We start from the raw sequence: 25,775 nt of genomic DNA, 5'->3' as shown, positions 1-25,775 counted from the left end.
CTTTCATTGGAAATGTAAGTTTGTTCGCTTGTAATCTTTCTAAAAGAGTTGGTGAACCTTTTTCAGGTCAAGGGCTGTGCTTCCTCAGGGGAAACGTAGGGGCTTATGTACCAGAGGCAAAAACAGGCAGAGCAATGGATGTGACTCTTAACTTTGTACAGGCTACATTCCAGCCACCCAGAAGTCAGAGGTTCCTACATACACACAAACCCCTCCATCCTTCATTCAGGCAGAAAGAGGCTTCCGGGCTGGAGTAGCCCACAAAGGCACAAGACAGAAAGTTAATATATTTAACTTTTAAATCCTTTTCTGTCCCCTACCCTCTGAAGAGTGTACATGCCTGTCAATTACAAAGTGCATAGTTACCTGCATGATTTTTCCATTCTTTCCACGGTAAAGTGTATACAACTGGTAGGCTCTGAATTCATGGGGAGGTGGAGGAGATGCGCAGCGGCGTTTGCTCTTGCGTTTTGGCAAATTCTGCTGTGGGTTAGGAGGCACTTGCTGATCAGCTGGTGATGTGGGTTCAGAGAGTGCCAAAACCTGGTTTTAAAAATACACCATTTTTAAAAAACCTATTTATTCCAGCACATTCATTCTCCATGAGTGCAAATGTAGCACTCATGATAACTTATCTATTGGCATACAAAAAGCCCCCTTTCCCCCGTATTCCATAACAAGGTCTAATTAAACTTTGTTGAGGACAGATATGAAACATTCCACATTCTTCAGGATCAGACTGTTTCACACAATATCCATTTTAAGGTGATACCCAAATTCAAAGCTAACTGTGTTCTTCAAACAACCCAATAAAATTGTCAAAGTAACGTGTCAAATGTTATCTCTCCTGTTACATTTGCTACCACTGCCCAATTTAAGTGATGAAATGCATTGGCGCAAATGTGGCCACCATATGGACTTGTTTTCATTCATTCAAATCAATATTCCTGTTTGCTGCTCATCAGGCTCTGCAGACTGTTTTGGAAAATAGGTTGAACCACAACATGCTATGAACTTGTGCTTCTGTTAAATGCACTCAGCATCCACTATCTGCCTAAACACATATTAAAGAATAATTGGCCCCAATAATAGCTTTCTGTGACTAAAAGGGCTTCTTCCATTTGCAAAAAGGCCTCTGATCCAGTGGAGGGCCCCATTGCAGGAAGGGAGGGAGGCAATTTCCGCCAGTTCCCCTTTCCCCCTCCAGTGTCACTTTTAATAACTTCCAGAGGGTCCCCTGACCTTCCAGAGCAGGTCAGCAGAAGGAACACTGGAGAAGGAATCAGTAAAGGTTGCCTCCACCTCTTTCTCCTGTGGAGCATCCTTTGAGCAACAGTCTGCTCATGTGAAGTCTGGACCCAAACCTCCTCACCATGGTCAAGAGCAGGAGCAGCTAATCCTTTTAAGGCTGTGTGCTGCAATCACCCATGGTCAACCTTTCGGGCCTCTCACTTGGCATGAGGGATTCACAGAAGCTGGTGATGATATTAACAGCAGCAACTACTACTACTATTACACTTTTGTTTAAGCAAATGGGGGGGACAGAAATCTGTGGGGCCCATTGTTCCCCTCCAGCTGAAGGTCAGCTACCCCATGGCCCATTTCTTTGAAACTATAGAAAGGTTGATGTCGTCTCTGACAGAGGGCACCAAAAGTAGGCATATTTTAGAAAGCCTGCCCATGAATGGAAGGAGATGAGAGAAACCGCCTGGATTAAGAGTGCCCTCCCGCTGTCATTCTGCATCTGCCGGTACCTTTTCTCTTGGTTTCTTCTTTTTATTCTTCCTCCCTCTGAGCTCTGATAAAGGCAACTGTGCTTCCTCTTTCATGTCACCTCTCCCCTGAAGGGCCTGGTCACTGCTGTGAGTGTCATCAGCAGCTGAGGCACTGCCCTGTTTCAAAATAAAAGCACACACAGGCAAGGGGGCTAGAGATGCTGATCTTTGCTCTCTGATAAGTTCTCACATTCAGACCTGAACACAACAGTTCTCCAAATTCCAAACAGAGCAGCAGCAGCAACCAAAGAGGGCTCACCTAGGTTGTAATGCAGGTACTAATTATTTTCCTCCAGGTGCTTAAAGCACAACAATGCAAAAGGTGAAACTCTAATGGCAGATGAAAAAAATACTTTCAAGAGGTGGAGGACTCAAGCACTCAGACCACATTCCTTGCCTTCAGTACATAGAAAGCTGGCTGTACCTTGCTTTGCACCACTTCATCTCTTGGTACAGACTGAGCACGTCTTTCCTCTTTCAGTCTGTCCCTCTTCTTCCTCAGGCTCCTTCCACGATTAAAGCGCAAGATCTGCATGTAGCAACATTTCAAGTTAATACCATGATGACCCAGTCATCCTGGTCCAATTACAGAAAGGGATGCTTTAAAATATCTGCCTGGTTCCTAGAATGTAGCAGCAGCAGCAAAGTAAATTCTGAAATGGGCAGAGAATGCAGTTTTTGAACCAAATGCACTAACTACAGCACAGCGTACAATACATTAGACACAACACACCCCACTTCCTTATGCATGCGAGAATGAGTATCATCAAGTCTTGTCTTTGTCAACATCTGGAACACATCCACTTCACTAGTGTGTGAGACATTTATTCCAGAGCAGTTTTGCAGAATGATGCTTCTGAGTCGATCATTAATGAACTGTATTCATAATGTACCTGTGGGGCTTTAGTGAGTAGAAGAGCAACCTCAGGGTTGTCATGTTCTCTGGCAACTTCTAGCGGGGTCTGACCAGCCTGCAAGAGAAAAGGATAACACGATTCTCTCCAAATGACATTTTAGAAATTAAAAGAACCAGACACTCCTTTCATCAATGCTGTCCTGTCATCCAACACTCAGGAAAAAATAACTAGAAACAGTAAGAATAAGGACTTCAGTGACTTCAGTGCTTACATTGTTAACGGCTGTACCATCAGCTCCTGCTTCCAACAACAGTTTGACCACCTTCTTATGATTCAGAGCAGCAGCTACATGAAGTGCCGTGTCGCCAGTCTAGAGGTTAAGAAAGCAGAATGAAACTTGAACATGCCCCACCTTGAGGTCCGGACAAACAGCAGGCACCCAAAAGGAGGGTGCACATTTTGTATTATCATATTGTTGAGTCATTCTAGCAGACTGGTTGAATACTCCACCTTTCTGCCAGTGCAGGACCCAAGGCAGCTCACAGCATAAATTAGAACAGAAACAACTAAAAATGCATAATAAATAGGATTTTTTAAAAAAATAAAATAAAGAAATAGCCCTATTAAAAACAGCAGTGAAAATTTGTAAAGCCATTTAAAAGCACCCACACCCACAAATGTATTCCCCAGTATATTGGCTTTGAGACTTGTCACACATTACCAGTTCAGTGTAACTAAATATTGTAAAGGATCCTATGGAAGCCACAGCCAACACTTGTCACCAAGCTTGTTCTACAGCATCTTTAATTCCTTTGGACAATCCAGTCAACAGTGCAACTCAGGTTGCATCTTGGACCCTAATTCCAGAGCCCTGCAGACCAGAAGGTCCCAAAGGACCACCTAGAGAGTGGCAGATGATGAAGGCAAGTGCAAACAGGATGAGCATCAGTGTACCTCCAAGGTTCATGATATGTCACCAGAGCTTCCTTTCTTTCTTATTTCTAGTAATATTTTTATCACAAGGCAGCTGACTAGGCAAGTACATGGTTACAGGTGCTCATTTTATTATTTTTACTTTTGAAGTATATTTTTCTACAACTTTCTGAAGTAGATGTGTTGAACAACAAGACAGTAGAAGCAAACTTCATTTTAGTCTTATAGCCATGATGGTGTTGTGACTTAAATCAGTGGTTCCCAAACTCCCCCCCGACCCACCCACTGACTACTTGAAAATTGCTGAAGATCCTGGCAGACGACTTAATGATCTTCCTGCTGGTTGCAGTATTTGCAATGAGCTATGCGAGATGCCATGGAATGAGTTGACCATTTCTTTAAGGCAATTCTTGATGCCAAAATAATACCTATGATATAGCAGCACTTTAATTAAAAGGGGAATAATTTCAAAAGCTTTCTCCATAGTTCAAAGCACAACAGCCACCTCTTTTGTTCTAAATACCGGAATCAGATTATACTTTAAAAGCCTTATAGAAAATGGAGCGTAGTGGCAATGAAGTTCATGCACTGACCTGGTTTTTTTCATGGACAGAACAGAAAGCACTGAGGAGCACCCTAATGATGGGCAAATGATTATATCGAGCTGCGACATGCAAACAGGTGTCTCCTGCCTAAAAATAAGGGAGGCAAATCACAGTAAGGAAGCTAACATGATGCCTTAACATATTAAAGCTGTGGTTCTGTGGAGTAAGCCTGACTGGACACAGTGAGGAAATATGCATCTGGGTAAACATGCAGGGGCAAGTGCTGTACACTGGAAATCTGGTTAACCACATGGAACAGTTATGCTTCTTTCCCTCCAATATCCATGGCCCATTTAGTTGGTAACTGAGATATTATGGTTCAAATAACAATAGCCAGTTTATACTTATAGTTTGCAAATGTGAGGCCACCTTTTGTCGGTCAAGGGCCACATTCTCCCAGGGGTAAACTCTTGGGGGCCTCGTGCAAGTTGTAGGTGCAGCCAGAATGGCAGGTGGGAGCAGAGAGAGAACTGCTCTGGATCAGAGGCATAGGAAGGTCAGGTGGTTCTTGTCACACACACCCCCCATTGATTATTTTTTAAAAAAAATTGCCTGAAAAAATGGTTTTACATTATTTCATATTTTCTTACAAAGAAATGTGGATTCTGAGTCTCTGATAACAAGTAGGTGACTATGGACAGATACGTCAATGTGGATTGTGTTTTGGCTTGTGTTATTTTATTTATATTTATTGTTTATTTAATAAAATTTATTTTAAAAAACCTGCAAAGTGGTTTACCAAAACAAAAAACACCACAGCAGTAAAATCAAGAAAAATTAACAATCCTACTTTAAAACATACAAAAGCTAAAATGCTGAGATTAAAATTACCGTATTTTTTGTTCTACAAGGCTCACTTTTTCCCTCCTAAAAAGTAGGGGGAAATGTGTGTGTGTCTTATGGAGCGAATGCAGGCTGCGTAGCTATCCCTCTTGCTGTTCTGGCTTCTGAGATTCAGAATATTTTTTTCTTGTTTTCCTCCTCCAAAAACTAGGTGTGTCTTGTGGTCTGGTGCGTCTTATAGAGTGAAAAATACGGAACTTCAACTTCCTAAGCCTCTAGGTGTGCTTGCTTAAAGAAGAATGCTTTTAGCAGGTGCCCGAAAAGAGTCTAGCAAATGCACATGCTTTGTTGAAATTTCAGCCTTCACTGATATGCATGAAATTTCATATGTAGCTATATAATCCATAGTGTAGTAAGGTAAGACCTTTGAAGAAGGCATTTTTTAAAAAAAGTTTTTTTATGAAGCGCCCTAGTAGGGCAGTAATTGTTCCTTGATAATTTGTCACCCCCCCCTCCATGATGGCACCTGGGGCACCCCCCCCTTTCCTACGCCCCTGCTCTGGATTAACTAATCTGGAATAAAGACTACCCTGCGTCAATTTTCACCTGGGTGACCCAACCTAATGTGGGTCTAGTCAGAAATAAGCTCCACTGGGTTTGATGGGATTATACATATGCACGTAAGTACACAGATGATGTGGGGTTTTTTTAAGGTACAACACAATTGCTATCTTGGAAAATAAACAACAGTAATTCTTTCTGACTCTAGTATGCTCTATGCACTTGATTGAAAAATGGAGGAACAAAACACCGGAAGAAACTGAAGGCAGAGAGGAATGGGGCAGCTTCATGAGGCAACATTGATATGAGGTTGGGGTACAAGCTGCCCTGCTGCCCTTATAAAATGTTTTTCTGCCTTTATTAGGTTGATTGCAAATTTGCTCTTCTCCTGTTAAAATGTACAGGTTTTTAAACCTTCAGAAAACTCATTCAATACCATTCAATTGATAATTAATTTGGAATGGGACCGGCCACAATACTCAAAGGCTGCATTTGAGGGTTTTTCTCTATCAAATCTGGAGATATAGATTTTGGTAACACTCACATTATTTTTTATATCAGCCCGAGAGCCTCCAAGCAACAGGACCCGAACACTTTCGGAATGACTATTTTGGCAGGCCAGGTGTAGTGGTGTATTACCTGCCTTAGAAAAGAGATGGGGGGAAACACAATAGTCACCTTTAGAAAAGAACAAGAAACTACCTCACACCATTTCTTACAATCCTCTTAGATCACCTATACATAACTTTGTTATAAATTTTGGTAGTTTTCCCTTTGGCATTAAAAAGTGCCAAAATCAGCTGTTAAAACAACATTAATTCTCTTTTTTACCTGCTGTTTGATAATATCTTTTGCTATAAATAAACTTAAATTTCCTGAGTTCAAACCAAGGGTGCTCTTGTTCATTTAAAATTTCTCTGATTTCTTTTTCTTGGTCATTATAATAGAACTCCCTAATCCTGTATAATTCTAGTTTATTGGCTACTTTTTAAAAAAACAACAACTGGGTTCTATTCTTGTTATAGAAAAGTAGAGCATACATGGAGGAGGAGAAGTAAATGGGAACTGGATAGGAATCACTTTGTTTCCATCTAGATTTGAAAAGTGTGATTGTAGTTTTTAAGAAGGGACTCTGTGCCCATTCTAAGTCCTTAAGATGTGTCTTAAGGAAAATGGCTGCCACTACAGTACCAGGATTTCATCTTTACACTAACCCCCACTTTAACATTTTTTTTAGTAATGTCATAATTTGTCTTAAGTGATTTGCTTCATCATTAGGGATACCCTATGACCCTTCACCTTTTGGCTTGTTTGATTTGTGATCACACACACAAACACCTTCTAGTAACTTTTTCCAAGAGTGTTCTGAAAGATTCACCAACGCAGAAGAACAGCATGAAAGGTGGCACAATTAGCAAAAGTCACCTCCCGGCTTTCTGCTGGTGGGAGTTTCCACTGAGTGGAATTATGCAAAAGGAAACACTCTTGCTGACTTAGAAAAAGACAGGATCCAACCTTTTGCTGTCCCCGCCCCCCCTCCAGTCCTCTCTGCAAAACGTTCCTCAAAACATAATATAGATGAGAGGAGGAAGAACACCTGAGTCTCTCTCAAAAGTTTGCAACAAGAGCTTATCCTAGTGTCTGAAAGTCTCATGGAAGACAAGCTGTTTCCCCTCAGTTTTGCCATTCATGTGTCTGGCTTTCTTGTTTCTGATAAACGGGGTTTTTTTAATTGACATTTTCTTGTTTGTTCAATTCATTTTCACACGCTTCTGTACTGATTAGGGTGCTAGAAGGACTTTGATAGTTCTTCAGCCATAACTAATGCAACATTCACTCCCAACAGAGCGGTGTGTGCACGTGCGTCAACTGCCAGAATACAAGTTTTCCCTCAAAGAGAATAATCAAGGCATAGTCCATCTTAAATGAAATGGAAGAGTGTTGCCAAGAAAATGCACTGCCACTTATCCAGAAATGCCTCTGCTGGAAACTACTGATGAGGAAAAACTCCCATTTAAAAATTAGTTATTCTTTTCTTTTCCTTTTTTTTATAGAGCAGCACTTGAATGCTCCTTTCTGCATGCATCTCACCTTGTTTCTGGCAAGAACGTTTGCGCCTGCTTTAACAAGCAGTTTGGCAGACTGGCTGAATCCATGCCAAGAGGCTTCATGGAGAGCTGTGTTCCCATCCTGAAGGCAGAAGAAAAGCAGCAGTTTAGAGTACTGTGTCCATATAGAGAAAATACTGCATACATCCGGAGGTGCTATTTATAATTCTATTTGGATGCCATGTTAAATGACTGAATTACTATATGCAGACAATGGGAATTCGCATACTCACTGCCACTCTCTCTCCCCCCCCCCTTTTTCAGGAAGTAAAACCCTCCTGGTCCCAATCTTTGTTAACCCAGCATCAGCTCAGCATCAACATTTAATTTACCTGAGGCTAACCAGGGTTTGAAGTACACTAGAAACCATAGCTAGGTGCAATCCCTGGTTAGAATTAGTTCTGGTTAGAACTAGTACAAAGATTAAGTTTTTGTAAGTATTGTATTTACAGTATTTACAGTGATGCTGCTGTGCGTGTATGTTGCCATATGCTGTGTTGTTTTGTATTTAGCTATGACTGATAGTTACTTATAAAAAAATGAAGTTTACCAATTCAATACAGATGTGTATTTTCAAGAGCTTGTAGTTGTGTTGTGTTATTCTGCATTATATTTATTTCCTCTACAGCAAATGACACAAACAAGTTGGAGAGAGCTTCCTCCAGAGACGACAACATAACACAGAAAGAGAATAAACACAAAACTGACAATAACCTTGTCTTGTCTGTCCAAAGCGCAGCCTTCGTGGATGAGAGCTGCTATTACATCTGTGTTCCCCACAACGGTAGCTCGGTGCAAAGCTGTCTGGTCACCCTGCAAAGAGCACCCATTATTTACTAACACACATTTTATTTCAAATCTACATCAACATACATGCATATCAATTAGCCGCATCAAAACATCCCATCCCCATAAGCAGCAACATACACAGTGCTACTGAAATACTGTATGAGTTAAGAGCAAGCCACACTCTGGTTTCCAAATTCTACAGAATGTTCACACTGTGCAACATTACATTGGTCTAGCTATTAGCAGACAACCTAAGCGATTAGGTCACTTCACGTGTTATACTTTTTCTATACAGAAAGAATTCCCATTTAGAAAAAGAAGAACATGAAACTTAAGTGTAGGTTGTTGTCACATGTGAAGTTTTGCAGCATGAAAACTAATGCGCTGACAACTGTATGTGGTGAGCCACAGAGGTTATCATGCTCCACCCGCCCACCCCATCGTTTTCCTTGCAGAAGCATTACATGACGTAACCATTAACTGTTGGTAGCTTACCATTCTGAAAGTCATACCCCACTCCAACACACATTGCTTACAAATCATGGGCCTCACCATATGTCCTCCCTAGCAAACGTCTACCTAGCACTATGTATCACCAGATCAGCAGATTAACTGACTCAGAATCACTCAAGTAGCTCTGAGTGTTCCTCAATCATCTAGTTCTTTCAGATGGAACAAAATCAGGCAAAGTTCAGCAAACTAACAGGCAATTTGACTGACGTCTGCAATATCCATTGATATCTAGATAGCCCAATGAACAATGCAGTTACAAAGGCTGCATGTTTGACTGGTCAACCAACTATTTGGACATGTGGTGGGAGTTTTTTTAAGCCTTATGCAGCCAGTGGGGCTGTGTTGCTCTCCTGGCTTACCAACACCATGTGTCATGGCTGGTTACTGAGAGGAGAAAGGGGGAGGCAGCAGGGAGCTTGGCACAGTGAAGTTGCAGCATCACAGCTCCCCACACTGCACCCACAACATGCCAGTTTCCCTACTGCCTTGCCCTCCCTCTTGGTAACCAGCAGCAACACACACCTGCTGGCCACTACTGGGGCTTATATTTGATGAAGAGGAAGAAACAGGCCATGATCCTTGGCTGAGTGTTACATCAGAACTAGGGGTGATGGTTTGTTTCATTCGCAACAAACCATACAATCTGTCACTAATATTTGCCCTTGGGATTCCTAACTGGTTTGTTGAAGCGAAACAAACCACATCCCATGGATCAGACATTAACACTAAACCAGGGCTGTTGGTTGTTTTGCCCCACCCTTAGTAGGGAAATGAACAGGACAGGAAAACCTTTTCATGGTACACCATTAGGGTTACCGTGACATGCAAACTAGGTCAACGCATGTTCAAACCACATCCACTATTCCTAGAAGCTATGTCTGTTTTCAGTCTAAATAAAGAAGCTGGAATGTAAGTTGAGTGGCTCCATGCAATGCCTAGCCTGCAGCAAAGTGGTTATGTGACAGTTTGCAATTTGACCCATTGTGAAGCTATTGGGGAAAGTACAGAAAATATCTTCAGATAGCAGCAGGAGACCATTTTATTTGTACAAACATTTCAAGGAACAGAGAGTTCTCTGAGTGGCAGGCATGTTCAGATATTATTTTCTTTCAAATACTATTTTCTTATTGTTTCAAATGTTATTTTCAAAAAAATATATAAGGCCAAATTATAGAAGATCATAAAATCATAAAATTAAGCTACATTTTTCACTGGGATGCATGGGACTGAAATGAGCTACTATGATTCCCTTGCAGCTCAAACCCAAAGCCTTCTAACTGGCACGGCTCAAGAGCCAGCTGTTGCAGATAGAATGGATTAGGCTGATGATTGTTTCATAACAAAAGACCCACTTGCTCACCCGCTTGATAGATTTTGTTGTAACAATTATTTTAATTAGATCAGAGTGACAGCAACAAGAAAAACTAATGTAGTTCATTAAAGGACTTATTAAACATACTGGCATTTGAGGAAGACAACATATGCTCTGGGAACCATTTCCCTCCAATTAAAAGGAATCTCAAGTCACAAACACAAAAATGCATTTCCAGTGCAATAACAAAGAGTAATTGAAAGACAACCAGTGTCAAGGTGGAAAACTGTTTTATAAATAGTTGTCCAGGCCAGCTTGCTTTGGCTATCAAAGTCATGTGTAAATCAGCTACATCTGTATATATCCACACAGGATAGCACATAATAATGACTAGGAGTGAAGTGGGTATTTTCACTCAACACAAAAGAGTGTAACAGTGTTCTCAAAATATCATGGGAAATAATTAGAGCTCTGTTCCTCCCCTAGTCCCGACTACATCATGTGCTACGGAGGATGAAGGTGGACAAATGAAGAGGAAATTGTGCAGTGTTAATTGCGGTATGCACCACTGAAACATAAATGTCCAACTAGCCAAAACTAGCCAATAAGAGCCACCTTTGAGGCACAGTATACCCGTCTACCCTCCATTATTTTCATGCAGAAACTATTTCTTAAGTGCAAGGTCATTCATAGCTGGCCAGTGACTTTTATGAGTCCAGAACTGTACAACAGATCAGGCATAGGGAATGCATTGAACAAGGGGTTGCTGGACCACAACTTCCATCATCCATGATCACCAGCCAGGCTAGCTGGGGTCAATGGAAGATGCGAGCTCAGTAACACCTGGAGAGCCACAAGATCTCCACCTCTGCTTTAGATTTTGGCAATGCAAATAATTCCCAGGAAGCATTTCCTTTAAATATGGTAACCACAAAACAATTAGTGGGACTCTTGTGTGAAAAGGACACAGGTAGGTAACCTTTTGGCAAAGCATAATTTTAAAAAAGCCAGACATGCAACCATGCACTTTTAAAGTAGCTCTGACATGCCAGATGGCCAATCCAAATGGTACATGCAACTGTGTCGCAGAGAAGCTGAAGTTAACAGTTCTAACCTCCTTCTCTCTTTGCAATCTTCTAGGATCTTTTCTAGCCTTTCTCCTCTGTTTTTTCTTATCTTTTTCTTCCTTGACTTCTTTAACCAGGGCCACTTTTCCCTTGACTATTTCTGAGGTATGTGCTGTATGAACACTCATTGACCAATCAGAGATGGCATCAGGATTCCAATAAGGGCTTGCAGGATTAGCAGGGAGAAGGAAAGAGTTACTTCTTGGGGTTTCATACTCTACAGAGCTGGTCTCCACAGGCTGAAATTCATAATAATCCCATTCAAGGCCACTGGAGGTCATTCTTCAACTAATGATAAGGTCTTTTACAATATGTTAACGATCAACATCTGTAGAACATGAAGTCAGCATTTTAAATCCTCCACAACATTTTTAAGAGTTTCTTTATGCTATGCAACATTTGGCAGATGGAAAATTAATTGGGCAATTATGTATTTACTACATAGGATATAAAAACAATATAGTTATTGACTTTCACAGTTCACTGGAAAAAAACAGGATAAAGGACAGTCTTTTGAAAGCTGAGAATATTTGCAATCCAGGAGGCCGCAGAACTATGTTTCTAAGTCCACATTTGCAAGTTCTTTCTGGTGTACAACAACCAATGTTGTCTAATTGCTGGAGTGTTGCTACCAGGACTGAGGAAACCCAGCTTCAAATCCTCAACCAGCCATGAAGCTTAATGGGTGATCTTGGGCCAATTACTACCTCTCAGGTAGCCTGCTTCAGAGGGTTGTTGTGATGATAAATTTGGGGATGGAAAATCTTGTACACCACCTTGAACTCCTTGAAGGAAAGGTGGAATATAAACGCATTCAATCAATAAAAGAGATACAAATATCTCAGGTGGGATGTAAAAGGATAAAAAAAAATCCGCAGTGACCTTGAGTGAAATTCAACGTTAGCCATACCCAGAGCAGATCCACTGAAAAACTCAATGAACTTAAGTCAAGCTCTGAATACAACCTAGTTGGATACGACAATTGGATTTCATCTTTGCTATCCACTAGCTGGATGAAAGCTACAGGAAGAGAGAATATGATTACTTTATCAGATGAATATACCCGCTCTGTATAACTTGTACATAATGTGACTTTCAATAATAAAACAAATTTTGCCCCAGCTAGTAAAAGTTTGTTTGAGCGCAACAACAGTATTCATGCTGCACAGAGTTTATGAGAGTCAAATTCTGCCAAAAATATGAAAATAAAGGCTTCTTTCAATGTTTCTTTTTTAATCTTATGGCTGATCACAATATATTAGTTCAATGAATGGCAAAGAACCATCCACTAGGAGTACAAAAATAGAGTGATTTCCATGCCATAAAGCATTTTGGTTCCGCTCAGAAATGTCCTGAGCATTATAAATGCACGCATTCTTGCCATGGTTTTCACACCTCTGAATAGCATGAATGATGTGATGGTGGGTGGTGGGAAGAGTTTCCAGCTCTAAGAAAAGTGGAACCGAAAAGAACAACAGTGGAAAAGATGAGTAAGGTTCAGGGGTGGGAATTCAGCTCCCTCAAAGCACTAATTTCACATGGAAAGTTTGCAGATGTGAACATTCAGCACAGTTTAGCTCTGAGCTTCCTGGAGAAAGGAAAGGCCTGTGAAATCTAAAAACACTTGGTGTCCGTCCAACACCATATTGAAAAACCTTTTACTTCTCTGAAAGGCAACATCCACCCTTCATTTATGCTTAAAATTTGAAAAGTATCTGGCAAAACGATCCTTGCAGATTTTGAAAATATGCCCCAATGCACTCATCTACAGGACCACTGTCTTTGACGATCCCAGTTACATGCTGTCCTATAAAGCTTTAGGGAGCTTCCAGATAGGGGTTTATTGTGGAATTAATGCTTCTCCTGCATGCAGGGTTCTGTTGTTGTTTGAAGTAACCATACAACTTTGTCAGCATCAAAATGCCAACCTCCCCACAAAATAATAAATAATAATAATAATAATAGTTCAGATTTACACTTTACACGCCTGTTTCCAACAAACCATTTGCTATATTAAGCTGCCATCTGAAAGTACCCTTAGTAAACAAAGCAAACATCTGTTTTGAAACAGAATCAGTCTCTAAAAGGAGACAACTTGTTTCAGTGTTATTTGGACTGCTAACGCAGAGACACAAGGGCTTTCCCTGGCGTAAGAATGGTTAGAACTACTCACATCATCCTGAAGATCCACATCACAGCCTGCTTTGAGCAAAATCTGGGCAACGCGGAGATGACCCTTATAAGCCGCAAGATGGAGAGGTGTCCTCCCATGCTGTAAAGCAGAAGGTAGCAATTGCTGAAAAAAATTCAAAGCCTGTTGCTGGTACGCAGCATGTTAGCAACCTTATACCAGAGACATTCCTATTAAATGAATATTGCAACACTACCAACTTACAAATGTATGGCCTCTCTTTGTGTTCATGAACCTGCACTTCTCTCTAGGAGTATCAGATGCTCCTAATTTCCATTGTTTCACACCCACTTTCATTTCCCACTAGAATTCCATTTTAGGCCAGCAAACCAACTCACTCTGGAAGCAAACAACTATAAATGCTGGCATATATGGAAGAAACCAACCAATATGATGATGATGAAGAAGAAGAAGAAGAAGAAGAAGAAGAGGAGGAGGAGGAGGAGGAGGAGGAGGAGTAGTAGTATGGGTTTGATATCCCGCTTTATCACTACCAGAAGGAGTCTCAAAGCGGCTAACATTCTCCTTTCCTTTCCCTTCCTCCCCCACAACAAAGGTGAGGTGAGTGAGGCTGAGAGACTTCAAAGAAGTGTGACTAGCCCAAGGTCACCCAGCAGCTGCCATGTGGAGGAGCGGAGACGCGAACGCAGTTCACCAGATTACGAGACTACCACTCTTAACCACTACACCACACTGGCACATTAAGCAATGTGAAGTCCATTTATTTCAATGGAAGGGATTTAAGCAGGTGCTTAACTGTACAACCGAAAGCAAAAGAACTTGAAGTGCAATCTGAAGCATGTCTACTCTGAAGTAAATTCCACAGAGTTCAATGGCACTTACACCCAGATAAACTGCAACTTTTAAAATTGATTAATTTTGCCCATATTATTTTATTGGCTTTCTTTATCATTATCCCTTGGAGTGAGCACAGAAATCATTCATAGTGAACAGAAAGCTCTGTGAACATTGAAATGACATAAAATCATCAATTTCATACAATGGAACCTTGGTTTTTTAACGTAATCTGTTCTAGAGGACCATTTGACTTCCAAAACGCTCAAAAACCGAGGATCAAAGGGTTGTCAGCAAGTTCAATGGAAAGAAATGAAAAATGCACATCGGAAGCTATTTGACTTCCGAGGCGCGTTCAAAAATGGAAGCATTCACTTCCGGGTTTTTGGTGTTCAGCTTCCGAAGTCTTCGGCAGCCAAGACGTTTGAAAAATGAGGTTTGACTGTAAGAATATAGGGTGAGTCCTGCTGGATCAGGCCAAAGACCCATCCAGTCCAGAATTCTAGTCTCATAGTGGCCAGCCAAATATATATAGAAACCAGAAGCCCACCCCCGCCCCTGTGTTATCTGTTGTTTTCAGAAAAGAATGAGTGTAGAAACAGGAAGTGCAGCTATCAAGATACACACTTTTTTATTTAAATAAAACAAAAAGCCGACCAAGCAATCATAAAAACATAAACAAAAGGCAGGAAGACCTTTTTTAAAAAAAACTATCAACAGAACTAAATTAAGCCAGGAAAGGCTGAAAAAAAAATGTCTGCATTGCACCAAAAATGGAACAAAACAGGCATCAGATGGACCTCTCTGTGGAAACAATTCCATAATTGGGGCACCACATGACGAACAATTTGGGATCATGAACTAATTGCAAAGTTAGTTGTTTCTTGTAATTAGGGATATACTAATCAGCAGACTAGCTAGTGGAACTAACCAAACGGAACTAAACATCCATGGAAGTGACAATCAAATAATATCCACCTGAACTCCAATTAAGTTTCACTGAATTATTGCTCAAAGTCCCCAAAATTATACTTTCTGGGGGGATAGGGGATATGTCCCTCTATCAACAAGGAGATAGCATTACACCAGAAAAAGAGAAAAAGCTAAGTAAAGCCACTGGTCTGTGCATCAGTGTCTCCTTTTCTGCCTCCACCGCTTTGGGTTGCCAGTTCTGCATTGCCAAAAAAGAAAACACCGCACCAAAAAAGAGAGGACATATCTTTGCATAAATCGTGCATATGCTTGCATATATATGCACCAAGATGCACATTTCGAAAGAATCACTAGAAAGATAATAAATGTCACCTTAGTGGGAAGAAGCTACCCAGGGGGAATGTGCGTATCTGCTTAATCTGCTGCCTAGTTGCAACTTTAAGCCTGCTCTCCCTTCTTATAGTTCTTTAACTTGAAACCACACTTGGGTGGATTACTCTTTAAGAGAGAGTGGTCCTCTGTAGGACACATGGCCACCCTAATACAACCACCTTGGACAACAGAATTCCAACCAGCTCAACAGCCACTTACGGCGGCAGCATATACATCAGCCCCGCAGCAAAGTTACACAGATCCCATAGAAAGATACATGTCTGGAGCTACATCATGGGCTGGGACTTGTGACAGCATCGTGATGCTGCCACCATCACCACTGATGATTGGTACCTTGCATGAGTATTATGGGGGCATAACATCATGGCTGGCAGGTGTTGGCGGAGTTGCCAAGAATACTTGTGGGAGTGGCTGTGTACTATGTTATCTCTTGCCTCTACAAGCACTGTTTTGCTTTTTACTTTGCTGCTGGGAGTGCATAGGATTGTTACATTACATAATACCATACTGGTATAAAGGCTGCCAGCATAGTGAGATCATAATTGTGGTCAGCCCACAGCAGGGTTTTGTTCTTGTTTTCTGCTTGTCTGTTATTTACTGTCCCTGGCTGATCTAACTGCAACTTTGAGATATATTTAAAGAAAAAAAAGCAAAACAAATCAGTCCTAAGGTTTGGTTGCCGTTCTAGAGATCATCATATGAAGACACAACTATGAGCAAAACAGATGTCCAGAATCCTCAGCTATGTCAGAAGACGGTGAATGGAACCAATACTTGAAATTAACAAATCATCACAATCTATCCATCCACTCTTCCCCTATCAGATATTAATGGTAAGAGTCCTGGAATTAAAGAGTAACAAGATGCTCTTGGAAAATGCAAGTGTGTCATTTAGTCAAAAGAATGCCTTGTCCAATGGGAGTCTTCGTCCTCCAGGACTCTGTTTCAGATGATTTGGTCTAGTAAGGATACCAAGGTGGGTCTTTTTAATGGCAACCTCTCTTACCTAGCTAAACATTTCTTTTGGAAGGCATTTGATCAAGTTTGTAACAGAATGCCATTTTAATCCCACTGTGATCTTATATATTTGGACTATTTCATTTAATTACATGGCCTACATGACTCCTGCCTTATAAAACAGAACGTTCTTCCAATATGCTTTCAAACAGCTTTATTCCTGTGCATTTTGGTTTCTTTATATTATAACTCAAACTGATTTACTTGGTGTCTGCAGCACAACTCACCCCACCCCTCATTTCAAAAAGTCTCAGGCAATGTGTGAATCTATAAAGTTCTTAAATTCCACAAACAGAAAGCTTTAGCTTTGATTGCCACATATACAAGTCTGATCTGATTCAAACAGGACCTTTTCAAAGGCTGTCATTAAAGTCAACAGCTGGTTGAAACCTTAGGAGTACATTTCCTTTTATTCTTCCCTGGAGAATAATATCCAGAACACTTGACACTACTTTCAGCTGACTACGTAGTAAGATGGTTCAAAGAATCCCTTGGCAATTTCTCTCACACACACACACACACACACACAACCTGAACTGATGATAAATGAATCAGAGATGCAAAACATATGAATATGTAAATATGAATTCAAACAAGTTTAGCCCTGTAGTCAGTGTTGGCAATGTTTCACCCTATTAGGGCAAAAAAAGGGGACACGTTTGCTGACTTCTACTTTTAACTATGGATTGTTATGACGACTCTCATTTTACATACCCATGAAAAAGAGGACATGTCCTGGAAAAAGAGGACATGTGGCAACCCTTCCTTCATATGCTGTGGGTCCACAAACAGTGGATGCAGCAGGGTCTTCTATGACCATATGAACTTGCCATGCCAGAATACATCATAGTCAGCAATAGTAATTCCCCAATAGTGCTTCCACACTTGATTGTGGGAGACGTATGTTACCAGAGCTGGCACAGCACTAACATTTGGCAACAAGTCAGCACATGGCAAGTGAACATGGTTTATACTTCGAAGCTTACTTCCAACCCAACTAACAGAACTCTGTTTTGCTGGATTCTGATGTGGCATCACAGATATGCCTGTCTGTCATGGAATTTTCACAAGCACATTCTGAAAATTGAAAATGTTAGGGCTCGATCCTGCTTTCCACTTGTCCCACAGCTTTCCCCTGGGAAATCCCACTCTTTACCACTGAATCAGAGCAAATGTCAATTGCGTTTTCCACTTTGCTCCAATTCAGTGGCAAAGAGAGTTTCCCCAGGGGAAAGCAGCAGGACAAGCAGAAAATCGCTCAGACCCATGGCTTCTAAGCACAGGACAAGCAGGAAGTGTGGATGAGCCTTAGGATATTTAGGGAAGAAAGACCTGTGACAGAATGTACTTTTCAAAAAAATGTTTTTAAAAAACCCTTCCAAATGGATAGTGGAAATGTGAATTCTGAAGTTTGCAGGGTGGCTGGGTGTGAGGTGGCACACAGCCAGCAATCTGTAATAAGGAGGCGAGGCTGTTGGAGAAAAGGAAGTAAACAACATGGTGTTGTCTGCCTGTAGGGCCTAGAAAGAGATTTATACTCTGCCACTAGCCAAGGGACAAGATAGAGAGGTCTTATCTAGGTGACAAAAACACTTTAAGAAAAAGAATATTGTTTACGGCAGGCAGATGGAACGAAAGTGGTGGACTTAACAGGTAGAAACAAAAGAAAGAGAAAAGAATAATCTACATAACTGGAATAATTTGATTTACTTCCTTGAAAGGTCTAAAGCCAAGCAAGTTCATACATATTCTAGGAATGCTGTATGGTTTTGGTTTTGCTTACTTGCTGTTGTGTCTTATGTATAACATAGCAAAGAGACTGAAGATCCTTTGCCTTGGGGTAAATTTCCACATATTGGGATGGCAATTAATTTTTCCATAAGATGGAACCCCCCCACACACATATGCATACATTTTTACAAATGCACAGGCACAACACACTGGGTGTGCAAGGTGCGTGCCCATCTACACAAAAATGTGAAGAATTACTTCTTACCATTATCTCTGTTAATTCACCCTAAGAGCCATTGCGTGCACGCAAATTATATTACCAAGTACACACAGTTGATTTGATATATGCAACTCCCTTTATCCTGCTGCTGCATAACATCACCGTATCCACCCCTTCTGCATGTCCTTTTCTAACTTCTTTTCCATGGCATTTACTTCTCCTCCACGTCCCTGCCAAAGCACACACTTCCAATCTCCAGCCAACACTTTGCTGAAACATGCATATCACTTAACACATTTGTGGAAAACATTTCCTCCTTGTGTCTTAAAGAACATGGTGGGGGTGCTTGGTGGTCCATTAAGGATGCATTACAGAGAGCTTCTGAGATACAGAGGTCAGTTCGGTGTTTCTCTTTCAGTTCAGTTAGTTATTTCTACCTCTGCCTCTATAAACCTGTCCTATTCCTTCAAGACATGGAGCATCTCCACCCAAACAATTGCCCCTAAACATACCTCCATAACTGTTCCAGTGTTTCCTCAGGGGTCTATTTTCATTATCTTTAGCCAGTGTGCTTTTTTTTTAAAAAAGAAGAAGATAAGAGTTTATTCTAAAATCTCTTCAAATATTGGAAGTCATATGCCCTCATGAACATTCACCCTCTACAGATGGTCAGAAATAATGTGTGAGGGCTCAAAGTGAAGAGGGGGACAGAGGTGCATTTGATGACTCCACCCTCAGAGTCCCTCCCATGTGCCCACTCCTCCCTCTACCTTCCTGCACTGAGCCACCAGTGGCACAAAAAATGGGCACTTTCAGGCACTGCAGTACATTGTAATCCTATTCATTGCTTCAGATGGGAGACATTTCTGTCACAGGATTTATCTTACCCGTTAAGATTGGACCCTGTCATTTCTGAACTCTGAGCTGTCTCCAGCCCTTAAAATTAATGTGGGTTGAAAATGAACATTAGCAGCCTGTCAGTGAAATAATCTCAGAACATTTTTTTCCACCTGCAAGCTTCCAAGATAACATGTCAGATGATGCTTCCAATGTTTGGAAGGATAGAGTGAAAGGGGCTGTCTTGGAACTGAAGAACTAAAGAAGGAAATACTACTGGGGAAGAAGAAATGTAGCTTAGGCTTACTGCAAAGGGATGGATGAATATAAAAGAGTGGTTCAGTTAGGGAAAGCCATTAGAAATGAACTGAGCTACAGTTGTGCCTAGCACAGATTTTTAGGGCTTGCACACAGTGCTATATATTCATCCTAACCCCATTCCACTGAAAGAGATTCTTCCATACCGCATTGATATTCTCCCTGTTTAGAAGTGCAGAACTATTGCAGGAGTGGGACCTCACATTCCAATGCTAAGGTAATGTATATTCCTGCTATAAGCAGCTGCAGCTGCATCTACAGTAGAATATGTGTCTGTAATTTTCCTTTGGGCATTCCTATAAAGATAGGTGAAACCCTGTCCCAAATGGGAATTGGGAGAATGACTGCACTACCATGTAGCTACCAAATTTATAGCTCAAAGCTTTCTAAAATTATGCCACCTCTGAAGCAAGTCTAAAATTTAAGGCATAAATCACTCAAAGTTAAGCATTACAATATCCCATCTATTTCAACGGGAAAACTAAATGCATGCTTCAGTCTCACCCATGAGGCTCTTTCTGTATGCTCATGACATTTTTCTGTTCAATTTGGCTTGTGCCCGCAAGAACCATCACAATCAACTCTCACCGGGAATTGCACAAAACTCCAACCATTCTAGGAGCGTAGATTTGACAAGTGCACTTGTCTTCCTTGCTATTTATGTGGAACTGGCAGGTGCACGGTCCATTCTTCTAAGGACTCACTGACCAGCTACTTATATTTGATAGGCTAGTAGTTCCAGATGAATAGCCCTCTCTTCCACCAGAATGATGCTCAGCTGTTTGGGGCACCTTCCAGTCACAGACTGGTGAACAGACTGTCAGCATCCTGGGGGGTCCATCCCCACAACCCTTTACAGGGTTCAGGAATACACACTGTCTATAGGCTGGTAGCACAGACTGAAACCCAGTACTTCCTGGAGAAGTACATTCCTCCCTAGGAGAGCAACTGGAATCTTAGCCCCATGTTAGGACTAGCAGACATATTGAAGTTCTTGGTGCTTCCCAGGTGAAACAAATCTCCCTCCTACCTATGTGTTAGGAAAGTGAGGGGAGCGGTAAGAGAGGTGAGGTCAGTTGCCAAGAAGCCTGGAATGTTGTGCAAATTGGCTGCCCCATATACATTTTCAGTATATGGGAGGCACCTGAGGAAGGCCACCTCCACCTCCTGGTCACCACCACCCCCTTCAAGTATCTCTGGTGCCATCCCTGACCCGAATGACCACTCTCTGGGGGAAGGGTCCTTGTGGCCACACCTACCATTAAAGACCTGCAACTTTCATTCCACTCATGTTGAACAGCAGCGTGTGTTTAAACCGCTGGCCTCTGGAAGAATGGAATAAAAGCAACAAAGGAGAAGCACCCTATTCCCAACTTCTTGGCTCCAGGCTAGGACAACATAAAATACAAAGACTCCCACCCTCCTTCCATGTGGAGAAATGCATGTTTTTGTCATTTTCCCATTTGTAAACATATATGGTTGGGAAACAGTTTTGTTTCGAAAAGATTTTGGTGAAATTTGGAAGCTGGATTCAAAAATGCTAGATCAAAGTTTTCAAACCCTGTATCTCACCCACCCCTTCCAAACCTTAATTCTGAACAATCAGTAGGATTACACAGTATACTAGAAGCATTCACTATGTTCCCAGCCATTAGTCCTCTTCCCTAAAATATATTATTTACAGCTGGAGTAACATTCCCCAAGACAAACAGGATGCTCTCTGCCCTTTTAAAGCAGAGGAGGTGTTGTTTTTTCCAGGCAGCCCCAGATAACTTCATTTTGATTTCTCCCCCTACAACCATTAATTTTGCCACTGCAAAATGCAGTGTGCACTTTTGAGGAAAATATAGAAGTGGATTCACTGTTCAACTCTGCACATTTATGATGCTCTAGGCTTCTTTCCCTTGGAGAAGGAAGAACAACAGAAAAAGAAGGAAAATTATTTCACATCTAAATGGTGTCTCATTTAAATGCAACTGGCCCAAGTTGGGGGGGGGGAATCAAATACTTTCGTCCGCACCACTTCCTCGAACAATTAGATTTTCAAAGCCAAAAGAACATTTATCAGAAAGAATGAATGGCTTGGGGAGTGAGGTTAGTTCTCCATGAATTTGTAAGGAGTTTTTCTCTTGTTACCTTGGTAACGGCTACCTTGGCACCCTTGTTGATAAGCTGCACAACATTATCCAGTTGCCCTTTGTATGCAGCTATGAGAAGGCGTTCTGAAAGCACGGCGACCACATCCTGCTGGCTCATGAATTAGGAGAGAATGGATTTCAGGACAAGCTGTGGGCAAGCTCCTCCAGTCCAAAACAAAAGCTTCACATCAGTCCAACTGCAGTGCACAGAGGGACCCCAGTTTGGTGGAAGATTGGATCCGTTGCTATGCCATCTTCTGCATCTGTGTAAAGGGGGAGGGAGAGGGGAAGAGACACAAAACACACTCTCAGTCACATCATGGAAAACAAAACAGCAGCAATTACTCCTTTAAAAATTATTGGAAAAGCAGCAGGAGGAGTGGCAAACAATACCTGGAAGACTGAAAAAGCTAGAATGGTTGGATTCCTACATGCAACACAGAGGATCTGAGAAAGATATACTTTCGGAACATCCTTCTGCCGTCCATTTGTTTAACAGGAATATCAGTAGTTACAGTGCGTAAATGGCACTATATTTCTAACTCCACACCGCAGCGAATGCATGAAACCTGAGGGGAGAGGATGCGCTGCTCGGAAACCATCCTGCCTTCTCTTGTCGCTCCAGGATGTTCATTTGTAAGCCTGCTTTCCCTCCACAGCCTTTCCATTAATGGACAGAATCACGGCACCTCCTCCCTTACTGGTGTACTCACTTTCACAGAGTACAACCTCCGGCGTGTGTAGGTATCAATCCATTATCTATGTCTAAATGTCTTCCAGCAGGAGTCTCGTGATTGTTAAGAATATCGTAAAACTGACTCGCTCGTGATCTCAATCAGCACTGCACTCTCAGGATCTGTTGCCAGAGATTATTCTTTGGGAACGGCACCCAAAGAGCAAAAGTATCCCCAATAATATGCAGGTTTTATGGCTATTTTGCTGTGATAATAACAATACTTTAATTATTTACACCCCACCCATCTGGCTGGGTTTCCCCAGCCACTCTGGGCGGCTTAACAAATCTCCAAAACATAATAAAAACATCATTCCTTTAAAACTTCCCTAAATAGGGCTGCCTTCAGATGTCTTCTAAAAGTCAGATAGTTGAATAATAACAATTTTATCACTTATACCCCGCTCATCTGGTTGGGTTTCCCCAGCCACTCTAAAAACATAACAACGTATCTAAAAACATGTGTGAGGGAGGTGGTGGTGGGTGGTTGTTGTTGTTGTTATTTGTCCTAAATTTATTTACAGATATAACTACGTTTTAATTATCAGGGCAGATAAAATAATGAAGAGATTAGTACACTTTTCTTTTCTGTCCACCCAACACTTGACAAAATGGATTACTCATTTTGCCATGGGAAACACAAAGAAGCTTTATGAAAGAAATGCCACAGCTCAGGGGTAGAGCATGTGCTTTCCATGCAGAAGGTCCTGGGTTCAAATCCCTGACATCTGTCTCCTGCCTGAAACCCTGGAGAACTGCTGCCAGTAAATGCAGACAAAACTCAGCTAGAAGCAACAACAGTCTGATTCAGTTTAAGGCAGTGTCAGGGACCAAAAGGGCTCCGAAGAGTGTGTGGCAGAGGCAGCTGACCAGGAGAGGAGACCATTGGTACTTAAATATCATAAATTTACCTTGGAACAAGTGAGGCAGGACATTTATATACTATGTCTTGTAAACATATATAATTAAACTTTCATCGCACATTTAACACATGAAAAACTCTCTAGCAACACTCCCCAAGACTTGTAGAGAGGGGGAAGCTTATTTAACAGAATATCTCAGTATTCCAACTTTACTAATGGCTAATATCTCAAAGCCTGATTTTATATTTTTCGGCAACTCAGCCCGGATTATTGCACCAATAATTTTCATTGAGGCATCACTAGAATCTTTTTCATTCCATACAGTGATTTAGAGGTCCTGTCTTCTCTTTTGCTGACTGGATCCTTTACCATCCTTTCAGTCTTGCTTATTGTGGATTATACTAACTCGGCAGAACAGCATCTCTTTAAAAACTGTTTGAGGTCTCTCAGTATTTGGATGGCTGTCCACCACAGCCATTGCAACAGCAAGTGATGTAATGTGGGGAGGGGGACCTTGCCTTACTTTCATCTAAGCTTTCTGTTATGACAAAACAACAGCCTTGCCTCTGTCTCTCTCAAGTAAGAAGAATTTTGATACCTGTTATCCCACCCCCAAAAAAAGAAAACTAAAAGGAAAAGGGGAAGAGAGAGACTATGCTACAACAGCAAGGAAAAAGTTAATCCTGTATGGTCTCAGGCTCCATCCACACTACAGCACATTTAAAGCACATCCATCCCAAGAACTGTTGATCATGAAGGGTGCTAGGAATTGCAGCTCTGTAGGGGCTAAGCTAGTTCCCAGGATTTGGGGTGGCGTGGGAGGTGTCCTCAGCTTCTTGCCTAACCTATAGATTGGTAAGAAACAAACTTTAATCTTTCAAATAAATACAAATAAGTGTGTGGATCAAAAAGGATAAACCACTCACTCTTGACCAGGACGTCTTTACCCTTGTCCTATGTCTGAGTTTCCAAATCATCTAGCTAGTAGTCATTGCTTTAGCAGGGAGGCCATCATAATGCCTCTCAAGAGTCATGCTGAAACCTCTGGTTAACATCCGCTGATGCTAATTTAGTCTCAAATGGGAACAGGTGCTTAGTGCTGCAGTAAAGCAATAATAAAAGCTTTGCTGCCAATTGGTTTTCAGCCCCAATTCAGGTTTGACCTATAAAGCCTTATGTGACTCAGGACTACAATACCTCTGGGACCGCCTCTTCCAGTATGAACCAGCCAGGACCCTGCAATCATCTTATTTGCAATCATGCAATCATGAGATGTCTGGAAGGTGGCAACACGAGAACAGGTATTTTCTGTGGTGGCTCCCTGTTTGTGGAATGCTCTCCCCAGGGAGGCTGGCCTGACACCTTCCTTCCTTATCTTCAGGCACCAGGCAAAAACATTCCTCTTCAACCAGGCCTTCAGCTTTCAGCTGTTAATTCCATCTACGGCCTTTCATCATTACCATTATCATTGTCTGCTGCCTTTCCATAGTAAAACCAGGCTCAAGGGGGCTTACAACATGAAAATATTTACATAATTACAAAAGTAGTCTTAAACAATAAATAGAACACATCAAAAAAGATCACGAGCAAATTGAAGTTTCAGCGTTAATCATAAGATCCAAAAAGAATGTAACACAAAATTAATATCAATAACAGCAACAACAAAAACCCAACAACCTCCTGTTTATTTATTTATTTATTTATTATTATTATTTTCAATACTCCCACCTTTATCAATATGAAATGACATGAGAAGATCTTAACACTGTGTGTGTGTTCAAATTCCAAGTTCCTTAATGGCACAAGTGCTCTTGAAATAAGCTAAAACCTGTGGCAAAAAAAGGAAGAAAGCCCATCCTCATCCCACCCTGCAGAAAAGAGAATCTGCCAGCTAGGAGGACAGAGATTTAGCAGTGAAAATCACTCTTCCTAATGCTGCTTATGAGAAGATATGAGGGAAAGCAAAAAGGATAGTTTGACTGACAAAAAGAATTCGTATTTCAGACCCACAGCAATGAGGCAATGATGTAATCAGCTTCCAGATAATGGAATCCAAGAATATCCCTCAATGACTCATTCACTGCTGCATCGACAGTTAACAGGAGGGAAAAAGGCATCTCAAAGCAACAAGGATGGGTGGCTTTGAGATAAGGTTAGCAATGTCCAGGTTTTAGCGCTTTTCAACACTGAATGTATACCACGAGTCAGTTCCAAGTTGAACTTTATTTAAGGAGAGATTGTAT

The 25,775-nt window shown here is 41.3% G+C and overlaps 1 protein-coding gene across 12 annotated transcripts in view; it reads right to left on the bottom strand.

The window, feature by feature from the left end:
* The window catches only part of ANKRD6 (ankyrin repeat domain 6), a 63,002-nt gene that overhangs the window by 8,011 nt on the left and 29,216 nt on the right, over positions 1-25,775 (bottom strand). For 3 of the 12 annotated variants that reach the window (XM_083497512.1, XM_083497517.1, XM_083497518.1), the window contains exons 2-13: positions 21,935-22,199; positions 13,537-13,659; positions 11,351-11,602; positions 8,337-8,435; positions 7,606-7,704; positions 6,059-6,157; positions 4,159-4,257; positions 2,904-3,002; positions 2,669-2,746; positions 2,200-2,304; positions 1,755-1,892; positions 367-543 (exon numbers count right to left, since the gene is read on the bottom strand). In XM_083497512.1, the coding sequence (XP_083353638.1) occupies positions 367-543; positions 1,755-1,892; positions 2,200-2,304; positions 2,669-2,746; positions 2,904-3,002; positions 4,159-4,257; positions 6,059-6,157; positions 7,606-7,704; positions 8,337-8,435; positions 11,351-11,602; positions 13,537-13,659; positions 21,935-22,054 (1,488 nt within the window). In that variant the 5' untranslated portion in view covers positions 22,055-22,199. Of the gene's footprint in view, positions 1-366; positions 544-1,754; positions 1,893-2,199; positions 2,305-2,668; positions 2,747-2,903; positions 3,003-4,158; positions 4,258-6,058; positions 6,158-7,605; positions 7,705-8,336; positions 8,436-11,350; positions 11,692-13,536; positions 13,660-21,934; positions 22,200-22,329; positions 22,641-25,775 lie in introns of those variants that run through there. The other 9 variants (XM_083497516.1, XM_083497519.1, XM_083497521.1 and 6 more) reach the window with 9 other exon arrangements.

The sequence above is a fragment of the Podarcis liolepis genome (assembly GCF_965112155.1).
Source record: "Podarcis liolepis genome assembly, chromosome: 3".
Taxonomy (NCBI): Eukaryota; Metazoa; Chordata; class Lepidosauria; order Squamata; family Lacertidae; genus Podarcis; species Podarcis liolepis.
Note: the sequence above shows the minus strand (reverse complement) of the source record. Positions and strands in the feature narration are given on the sequence as shown.